The sequence below is a fragment of the Myotis brandtii genome, unplaced genomic scaffold (assembly GCF_000412655.1).
Source record: "Myotis brandtii unplaced genomic scaffold, ASM41265v1 scaffold123, whole genome shotgun sequence".
Lineage (NCBI taxonomy): Eukaryota > Metazoa > Chordata > Mammalia > Chiroptera > Vespertilionidae > Myotis > Myotis brandtii.
The window spans coordinates 14962185-14973347 of NW_005354291.1; the positions used below are offsets into that span (position 1 = coordinate 14962185).

The 11163-nt window shown below is 35.2% G+C and overlaps 1 protein-coding gene across 2 annotated transcripts in view; it reads right to left on the reverse strand.

Moving 5' to 3' along the window:
* Nucleotides 1-9275, reverse strand: part of REPS1 (RALBP1 associated Eps domain containing 1) — a 44328-nt gene extending 35053 nt beyond the window's left edge. For both annotated transcript variants that reach the window (XM_005859064.2, XM_014533873.1), the window contains exons 1-7: nucleotides 9146-9275; nucleotides 7342-7538; nucleotides 7056-7209; nucleotides 6478-6602; nucleotides 5785-5947; nucleotides 5448-5511; nucleotides 3979-4133 (exon numbers count right to left, since the gene is read on the reverse strand). In XM_005859064.2, coding sequence (XP_005859126.1) covers nucleotides 3979-4133; nucleotides 5448-5511; nucleotides 5785-5947; nucleotides 6478-6602; nucleotides 7056-7209; nucleotides 7342-7538; nucleotides 9146-9266 — 979 coding nt within the window. In that variant the 5' untranslated portion in view covers nucleotides 9267-9275. The remainder of the gene's footprint in view (nucleotides 1-3978; nucleotides 4134-5447; nucleotides 5512-5784; nucleotides 5948-6477; nucleotides 6603-7055; nucleotides 7210-7341; nucleotides 7539-9145) is intronic.
* Between the last annotated feature and the right edge of the window lie 1888 nt (nucleotides 9276-11163).

An 11163-nucleotide genomic window follows, 5' to 3' on the forward strand; every position in this document is an offset into this window, starting at 1 on the left:
TTCCACAAAATATCGACTTCTGCGCATGGGCCACGAAGTTTTAATCGCACTGTACGTGCGTGCCCACACGTGGTATTTTGTGGAAGAGCCACACTCAAGGGGCCAAAGAGCCGCAGTTTGCCGACCACTGCTCTAGGTGCTGAGATAAAATGAACAAGACCAATCTAGTTACTGCCCACCCAAGAGCCTCTAGTGTAGCTTGAGAGAGAGATATTTATATATAAAAGGCTAGGCGACCGTCTGACCGGTAGCTATGACGTGCAATGACCACCAGGGGGCAGACGCTCAATGCAGGAGCTGCCGAGCTGCACTGACGTGGCAGCGGTGGTTCTCAGGTGACGCACCCCAGAACCAGAGAAGAGGGAGCCCGATTCCGGGGTGGGTCACCCGAGAACCTCCCTCTTGCAATCCGGGACTCCTCTGGGGATGTCAGGGAGCCGGTTTCAGCCCAATCCCCGCAAGCCAGGCCAAGGGACCCTACCTACTTGAGGGACCCTGCTCCCTCCACAGATGCCCTTCGAGCCACAGTGCTGCCCCAGGTGCGGCTGGCTGGGGAGGGACCGCGGGAGGTTGGCTCCAGGGCATGTGTGGCCCGTCTCGCCCAGTCCCACCCCACTGGCTACCTTTCAATTAATTTCCTTTCAATGTGCATAATCTGTGCACCGGGGCACTAGTCTATCAAATGTATATATATAAAAGCCTAAGTGACCGTTCTACCGTTTGACCATTAGCTATGGCATGCACTGACCACCAGGGGGCAGATGCTCAATACCCAGGCATGGAAACATGGAACAGACTGATGAATCTCAGAGGGATTCGTGCATTAGTGGGGTCCCTCAGCCTGGCCTGAAGGGATCAGGCCGAAACTGGCAGTCCGACATCCCCCGGGGGGTCCTGGACTACGACAGGGCGCAGGCCAGACCGAGGGACCCCACGGGTGTACGAATGCGTGCACCGGGCCTCTAGTAATCACATAAAATACAGTGTATGTAAAATTGCAACTGTGCTACAACAAAGATTCTTTGGAGACTGAAATTAAGATGCAAAGCATCTTAACATGCTTTTTTTCCCTTTATGATACACTATTGTGGTAGGCTAGCAGGTCACCTTAACCCTTTTTTATTTTAAAGAAGGTAACAATTCTTGGAAGATAAACATTCTTTCTTGAATTCAGGTTCAGAAAACTGTTTCCACAGATGAACTTTTATATGCTTTCTTTTGTAAGACAACAAAAATCAAGTTTTCCTTTCTATTTACTTTAGTTGCCATATTTAGTGCTGATGTTAAATATAAGTATTTTAATTCAGGTCTGTGTACGTACTTATACCTATGACCCTTAGCAATTTTATTTTATCTATTTAATACCATAAACTTGTTCAAATAATTTTGGAAAAAATATGTATCTATCCCACCCATGTTTGTATGCTTTTACAAAGCCTAGCTCGTTTCTCCAAACAACTGTAACTCAAGTAATCACTTTCACCATCTATTTTTCTATGAGTTATTAAATTGTAAATACAAAATACTTATAGAGTGAATATTTTAGTATGTCCCAACATTACAAACATATAACAAAAGACTATATTTTCAAAGACAGAAATATGTTAAGAAAAATATCCTACTTTAAAAATGGCACACATTTAGCATTAATTCACTCAGCAGTTATTTACTGAGCAACTGAGCACATGCCTGCAAAGTGCTAGAGCCTGGGGATACTACAGTGAATATGACACATTTCCTTTTTTCTTTTTTTTAAAATTAACTCAGAATGTAGTGGTGGAAAGAGAAAGAAAAAAAAAGAACAGTGTGATAGGTGCCACAATAAACAGCGCATAGGATACTATGAGAGATCAGAGAAGATAGTAACTACTTTTGTCTGAAAGTCAGAAAAGCTCCATAGAGGAAATATTTATGATCAATTTTTAGGTCAGCCAAAAGGAACTGCTTGGGTGGTTTCCCCTTCAACTGTGAACTTCTAAAAACACAGCTATTTAAAAGGATTTTTACAGATCTTGATTGATCCACAGTGTCACATGACAATTTCTATATTCAAAGGACTTGTGGCATATGAATCTCAGGCTTATGATAGCTGGGAGAAAAAAAAAAAGGTTAATCATTCCCCCAACCCCAAATTAACAAAATTCCAAATTTATCACTTAGTGGTTAGGGCAAAGAAGATTCGAAGTTAATATTGTGTGGTCAAATGTTTACAATAAATTTCATCAAAAAATTACATAGATTATGTGCAAATGGTAAAAAAAAAACCCCCAACAACTACGAGCCTTTGATACCTTTAAAATTATAATTAGAACAATAGTGTAGAGGTGTATGCAGGGGGGAAAATAAGAGTAACTCTGTGCTAAACAGATCTAACAGGAGTAAAAAGAAAAATGCCCAGAAAAGAACTTCGACTTAAATCATTAGCCTTAAAATTCAGGCAGTAGATCAAGTTTACAAAGAATCCCAGATTTTATTTAAATTAAATAAAAGAGAGGAAAAAAAGACTACATGCAAAAGCCAGATTCACCCATCTATATGCAACAGATAACAGAATCAGACAAGTCTCAAGAAAATGACACACAACAGAATAAGCTTGATTTAAGTTATACTATGCTGTCAGTTTTTAAAGGATTAAAGTCATAGAAAAACTCTAGACACAAGGCCTAATTTTAAAATCAATGGCACAGTAAATATGTGGCTACCACAATTTCTTCCCTTTTGGCTACTATGAAATAAACCAAATGAAGTTCTTTTTGTTTATTTTTTAATTAGGTAAATCAAAGTACTTTGAAGCAAAATTACCCAACAAAAATACTAAGCTTTTAGCTCAAGTCAGAGGTTAACTGATACCTAATAACTGCCTAAAATGATCAGGAAAACTCTAGGATTCTCATAGGATAATGGTTCTAAAAAACTAAAACCAACCCTAAAATTTTAAATAGACTTATTGGTTGATAAAAGGTCAGTGTGTTCAGGCCCTGAAATGTGAATAGCATCAAATACACATTTCAGGTAGAAAAACAAAAAGAACTTGCCCAAGGTCACAGGAATAATTAGCAAAACTAGCAGCACACAGATTCTTGAATCTAAGGAGATAGTCCTCTTTTTGACAATAATAATATGCATATGATTCCTACTACATAATTTACACAATAAAGTCAGATCATATGCAATTCTGGGTTAAACAGAAGCTGCCCAATAGATGAATACCCTCTTGAGAGCCAAATTCTGTTTTAACTTCTCTTTTAAAAAGTATAAAATTCCTTCCATCATAATATCTAAAAAAGAATTTAGATAGAAAAACCAAAGACAGTAATTTAGTTTTAATTAGACTCATTAATTTAACATTAGATTTCCTTTTATTCATTCAGAATTTTAAAGAAAGTACTCATTTTTTAGCCCCTATATTCTATTTCTTTTAAAATAAAACTATCTGTAAATATGAGCATTTATAAAAGCATTCTTGTAAACATGACAACAATGTAGTATTATCTACATCAAACACAAAATTTCCAGATTTCTTTAGCATCTGAAGAAATTGGCTTTTTAAAAGGAAAATGCTTGCAGACTGCAAAGGTCTAATGATAAACCAGGTATTTCCCTTCAACAAATTAAGATGCATTAAATGGAAAAATGTTGATAATGAAGACAGGCTACTTTCCCCACTTCAGACAATATAAAATGTAATTAAAGAATGACAAAATACCAAGACACTGTGAAATGCTCTTCAAATCTCAGCAGGTCACAAGTGTAAAATAAAATAGTGGCATATAGTCTTTATCTTTGTTTACAGTTGACTAAAAGGACAAAATATTGATCCAGTTCAGGCTGTACATCTTATTCTAATGGCAAATGTACATGCCCTTGATGAAATGCTTATGCTTTTAAGCTAAGTTTTAACATCTAGATTGTGCTTTGAGAACCAAGTGTTATTTGTCAAGGCACGCAATCAGGTCTCTTCAAGCTCCTGGATCTTACCTGCTGAGTCTTCCAAATCAATCAGCTTGGGCATTAAGCTTTCAGGGAGTTTTTCTGGTAAGTCATAGCCATTCTTCCTAGCAACTACCAGATGAAAAGCAGCACAAAACTCATCCAGTGTTAATGCTCCATCTTTATCAAAGTCTGAGAGTTCCCTAAAAGAAAAACATCAGAAATGGAATCCTATTCTACTTTGGATCCCTTTATGTCTCAGAAAAAAAGAAAAAGAGAAATCCTTTTTCAGAAAAAGTGCAAGCAATCAATAATTTAAAAAATCCCATAGATGGGAAGATGTGTAACAAAGTGAATATAGCAAACGGATATCTGTAGATTACAGGCAATGGCCATGTGGGTGGTTTAAGGCACAATTCTTTCAACTTTTCTAAGAGCTTGAAATTTTCATAATAAAATGCTGAAAAAAGAGCCCCCCAAAAATAAGGTCACCAAAGAAATGGCCTTTAACCATATGTATCTTTAGGTACAGGACTTAGTTGAAATCAGGCTTTTTTAAGAAGTCACTAAAAATTTTTAAAACTTTGTTTTTATTGTTATTAAAAGTTTATATGTATGTATTTTAAAGAATCCAAAACAATTACAAGGCTTGATACAAAAAGACAGCAGCCCCACCCTGCTATCCTTCCATTTCCTAGATGCAGGAACAACCATTTTTTTTAATTTATCACCTTAAACTATAAATAGCATGTATATATTGCTAGTTCTTAACATTTTGGTTTTAGGCATTATCTACCTATCTCCTACTATAGCACTCTATGCTACTAAAAACCCTATTAATAAAATTTAGAATATAGAGAAATATGTAGATATAAAGTGGAAACAATACTTAAGTTTATCTGACAATTGTTTTTTAAAAGTAATTTGTGATTGTAATTTAATGACTGATTCCAACCACACAGCAACCATCCTGAGTCTTCAGTTGGTATTTAAATGAGTGTTAAGCACTGTTCTTTTTTTTTTTAATTTTGTTTTATTGCTTAAAGTATTACAAAGAGTATTACATATGTCTCCTTTTTTTTTTCCCCTTGACCTTCCCCCACCCTCCCCTACCCCCCAGTGTCTTGTGTCCACTGGTTATGCTTATATGCATGTAAGCACTGTTCTTAAGCTCATGGTTGGTATAGGACTTACTAAATTTGTTTAAAACCAAATGGAATAAATACAACCATGTATGAGCAAACTAGCTTTTATTCCATGCATTATACTAGCAATAAGAAACAGCTACTATAGCTTAAAGACTTTTAGCACTTTTTAAAGAACTACTCTACTGGTATCACTTTATTTCTTCTCTAGAGAGTGAGAGAGAATCTGACTATTTTAAGACAATACTGAGTTATAAGAACATTCTTTAAAAGGTTATTCTAATAGTTTATTTTTAAGGTTAAAAAAAATCTACCTGCTGGAAACTCCTTTGAAATAACCCACATTACCCAACTAATATACACCACACTTACCAAATATGAGAAAGTTCAAGAATAGGAAGCTTTGATTTTGTAAAAAACTCTTTAGCTGCAGATCCTGAAATATTAAAACAGTGTTGTTTAGCATTATTCTGAACCTACAGACCCAAGAATCAAATGTGGTCTTAAGACCTTTTTCATTGAAAAAAAAGGTAACCTTAACATGTGTATATGTCATGTTTTTGGTCTCTAGTAATTATAAACTCTTTTTAGACAATTTGAGAATTAATTATCTTTTATAATCTCTGACCAATAAAACCATGTCTTTGAGATTATGAAACTGAGACTTTGAACTGTCCCATCTAGAAAAATTTGTTTTTTAACAACTCACCTGGAATAAATCCGTTTAGATCAGGCTGAATGGTTTTAAACTGATTTACATAATACTGTCTTTGTTCATCTGTTATTTTCCAGGGATCATCATAGCTACTGGATTGCCTACGAATTTCATTGGCAGTTGTAGCTGAAGCTACAGTTCGTACTGTTGTCTGGTCCTGTAATGAAACATTTTTTCCTCAGTACAGTATCTATCTATATGATTACATGGACCAAGATTGCTAGGTTATTTATCTTTGAAAGTAAAACTTACTTTTTGTGGATGTTTAAAATATAAGAAGTCTTCACAAACTCATCAGCAAACCACATACTTATAATCAGGTTACTGAATGTTTTTGGACAATGATTATATAAATGTATAGAATGACAGCAATGTGTAAGCAACAGAAAGTTATGAAAATGTGCCAAGAAAGCCAAGCAAATATATTCCTAGATGCCAAAACCTTTCAAAAGTTCACTAAGAAATTAGAAAGAAAATCAGTCAAAACTTTTAGTGAAACATTTCAATGATAACAGACTTAAAGAAAAGGCATAGAGTGGAGTTCTGGTTTTTGTTTGTTTGTTTTGTGGTTTTTAAATAAAAGTGAATTTACATTCATAAAATTCGCAACAGCAAAATATAAAATAATGACTGCAGCAGTATTTTGAATGAAGCAAATAAAAATGCAATACCAATAAAATGTCACACCTGGACAGAAGCAGGATGCATGGTTAAAAGAGTACTGGTTGGTGGAGTATCTGCAAAACTGACCCAGTTTTCTTGAGGTGGAGGTGGAGAATGCCCTGACCACATTGCATCACCAGCAGCAGAACCTACAAGCAGAACGGGCAAACATGCTGACTCACTTTTAAAGAATATAAAGTTATCTGGTTTTTTATTGTAACAATTCACAATACACATATTATATAAGTTTTCTTTCGAGTTCTAACTTTGTAGAAATGTTAATTTCCAAAATGAAATATTTTGTCAATTGAAAATTATCTCATAATATTCTAGGAAATAATCACTTATTCATTTTACCTTCAGAGAATCTGGTATCTATAAACTTTTATCTAAGCATCATAGATATAAATAAATGCAATTACCAATGTATTACCAAAGTGATACATCTACTTATAAATTTTCACAGTTGGCATTTGCTTCCATTTAAGGCACTTAACTTATAATTAAAATTTTCTTGGAGGCAACTCTTAAAGGAATGTTATCAAGTTTCCTTCAATTTACACCTTTAATAAATGACTGTTACATTTAGAACTTCTAAATACCTGATTGTGCGTCACCAAAGGGAGACCAAAATGGCCCAGGTCCTGCAAGAGGCCTCTCACCATTTCCTCCACTGGGGTGACGGTTGTGTTTCCTCCATGTGTGTGGAGACGCTGGTGGGGACTGCTGTGGTGAAACTACTGGAGATGCAGGCTCCTAGAAAGAGTATCATTATTTTTAAATTTTAATTTTAAGATAGTATTTTCACTGTTAAGGCATTCAGTAAAAGTTTTAGTGTAAACATCTACACAGGATGTTAACTGATAATACTGACATGCACGTGACTACCTGTTGATCTGTAGATGTACGAGACTGGACAGTATCATGGCTTACGGACCCCTTTTTCACTTGCCCCCTTCCAGGTGGTGGAGGAATAACACCAGAATAAGACCCTTGATTTTCAGAATCTGAAGAATATGAGGCTGCATGGCGAGACTCTTGTTCATTCTTTGAAGCAACAAATCTTGGCAGAGGAAGGTCCTTTACTATTAATGGCAAAAATAATTATTACTTTAAAATAAAAAAAGATGCACACATTAAAACCTGAAGAGGTGAATTAGATATTAGAAAGAATTTTTGCAAAACTGATACATAAACAACAGAAACAAAATGTCTATCACTACGAAATTTAATTCATCCTCTTCCTTAAATTGTTTAGGGAGACCCTAACCTAGAAAGAAATAGTAATACCAAATTGTCCTTCCAAGGGGTTATAAAAATAGCTGTATTAAATGTCCATTGCATGTCTGGTCCTATGTTTGCACTCATAACCATATCAACCCTGCAAAGTCCCTATTTTACAGGTAAGCAAACTGAAGCTCATTGACAGTAAGTGACAAAATCTAAACCCAGGTCGGTCTGACCCCAAAGCCTATGCTGTTTCTACTCACACTAATTTTCTAAAGTAAGATGTTCGAGTTCTAAGTAAAACACAGAATATGTCACTAAGTTTGAGACTAGATTAATCCAAACATTTTCATGGCAGAAATTCCTGAAAATACCTTACTGTTCACCTACCAAAGACACAGTACAAGCAGCTCAATCTACCAACTTTAGTCTGGCTTACTTTACTCCTACAGGCAGATACTCTACATTCTGTTTTAAATAAAGAAGAAAAATAAAAAACTAAGAATTCCGTAGGTCAGTCTAGACCAGAATAACATAGCAGAATCATTTTCAGAAGAAAATGTACTTCCTTCCACTATAATTCCCTGAATCTCCCTTAGAATTTCCACACTAATGAGGAAATGAAGTTTATTCAGTGTTTATGCAAAGTACTCAAAATTACCTGAAAAGAATGTAAACTCTCAACACGAGGAGAAGGACGTGCGTCACACTAGGGGTCCACAATGAAAACCTCCAACTAAGCTGGCATTAAACACTGAGCACTTAAAACTAAGCTGGTACTAATACTACTGTATAAAAATCCTAACATTACAGAAAATGCAGTTCTCTCTTTCCTCTTTTCCCTATGAAAATCACAAAACTCTCTGCATTTAAGTGCCTACCTTATAAAATTTCCATCTACTTCATTATCAACACACCTCCAAATAATAGAAAAACAAATTTTCCTAGGTGATACGTATAAGGCAGTCAGATGCCTATAACTAGGTTTTAATCTGCCAATATTTTAACAGTATCTCTATCAACCAGAAAGTTTTGGTTAACTAATGCTTTCTAATTTTACATGGAGCGTTCAGTTTTCACAAACAAGAAAAGAAAGTATAATGTTGCTTTATACTTAGAAAAATATATAAAGAAAGCATATATCAGGGTCACTGCAATGCACCCTTTACTTTGATAAAATTACTTACCTAAATTCTAAACAAGTCTTAGTAAATTTATGCTATAACAATCACCATTTTAACAGATTTATATAATCAAATATGCAAGAAGTACATATATGCCATAACACTTAAAATAGATATAAATGTGTTCCAATATTCACAAATTTTAAATAGCAAGGTGGGGAGAATAAAGTCATGACACTTTTCTCAAGGTCACAAATGCCACTGTAATATCAGAAAGACTCAACTTCATTTGTGACTTGAAGTCTATTTTCATTTCAATTACTAATGTGTCACATATTTACCTGTATTAATACTTTCCACTCTTAAAGGGAAACCAGACTGGGCAACAGCTACAAGTTTCAAAGCAATATAGAACTGACTTCTTCCAAAATAACCAAGTCTTGTTGCACCACAAAGCTCCATAATCTATAAAAGAACACAATGTAACATAAGACTTATGACAATAATTCTTTGAATAAGCAACTAACTTCTATTGATAACTTCTCCAAAATACATAGCTGACATATTACTCTCACCTGACGACCAACTTTCTCAAGTTTCAGGTTCATATGTTTGAAAACAAAAAGGCACTGACCTTAAATAAGAAGGTTATCGTTTGCCTACTTATTAAAACCCATGTGCTAAACAATTTTATTTTATTAGAATAACTATTTTTTCTTAAGAGTCATATATATATATATATTTTAGAAACACTCTTCTATATTAACATTGTGCATACAACAGGGTCATGCAACTAACAGATTAGTATGCAGCCATTTTAAATAATAGTCATAAAATGACATATTCAGTGGGAAAAAAGCAGGACACATTTAAACCACATAAACACAAATTTGAAAACAACCAAATATATGAAAATTCTATGAGCAATTTTGTTAAGTGAGATTAAGAGTAGGACTTTTGCCTCTTATTTTCCAGATTGTATTTAATGTGGTTATACTCTTTCCTTCACAACAACAATTTGTTTGCTTGTTTTGTTTTTTTAAAGCAGTTAGGCTTTCAAGGATCTACACTGACATTCTAGTCATTCAATAAGCATTTCTAGATTGGCTATAGCAATTACATATCAGACTACAAAAGTGAATTTTACGTTACAAGATTAAATTATAACTCCAAAAGCTGGAGTAGATGTCTATTATACAGACATTATAATCTTAAAGTAAAATAAGCACTAAGTATCCTTACTCAATTTCTCAAAATATATAAATTCCTATAGAAAGGAAGCATATTTAGTCTGTTTTCTTTTCCCTAAAACATTCAAAGGAAGATTAAGGTGCCTTGGAAGTGACAATAAATCAGAAGTAAAGTTCGTATTTACTAGAATTCAGAAAAGCACCTATCAGTGGTGCAGTAATGTATAACAATGATCATTTGTTTACATGCACAAGAAAATACAGTAATTTTGGCTGTGACTGATCAGCACTGGAAGAAGTTCCTTTTTCTTCCACTAAGGGGTATCATTCGTGTGTAAATTTAAGAGTAAGGAAGATAAAGAAGCAGGTTTACATTAAGGGAACTAGGAGGAAAAGGAGGGCTGGAGAGTTAAGGAAGGAAGGCACACAGGCTTGCAGGCTGCACAGGATTTCATTAGGATTATTGCCCTTATCTACCACCCTTTTCTGCCCACTTGACACCCCTTAAGGGAAACATGTAGTTTATTTATCCTTGTTACATCTGTTTCAGGTACCTGTGGGAGACTCAGGGGCCGTGAAAGGAAAATCAGGAGAGCACCACAACCTAAAGGGCAGGTGTGAAAAGAAACCTAAGAAAGAGGCAGGGGAAAAGTACAAAAAAGAGAAGCAAACTAAAATTACCACAAAAACAAAAACCGATATAATGAATTGTGGAAAAACCATATAATAAGAAAACTACACAGCCTTTAAAATTCACTGCTTACAATATTAATGTTATTAAAACAAAAAACAGGATACAAAGCAGTGTACAAATATAATCCCAACTTTATTAGATATCTATAATAAAAGCATGATATGCTCATTAGACTGGACATCCTTCCAGACATCCTTCTGGATGACCTTCTGGATGAAGCCGGGGCCGTGAGGGAAGCCCGGGTCTCGGGTGCTTGCTGGAGGCCGGAGGGAAGCCCAGGTTCCGGGTGCCAGAAGGAAGCTGGTGCTGGCAGCTGGGGTAAGGAAGGACTACTCTTGCACGAATTTCGTGCATTGGGCCTCTAGTGTACATATAAATGGCAGTGAATATGCCAGTGTTTTTTTCTGGGTGCTGAAATTAAGGAACACTTCTATGTTTTCATTACGTGAGTCTGTATTCACTACCAAATATATAT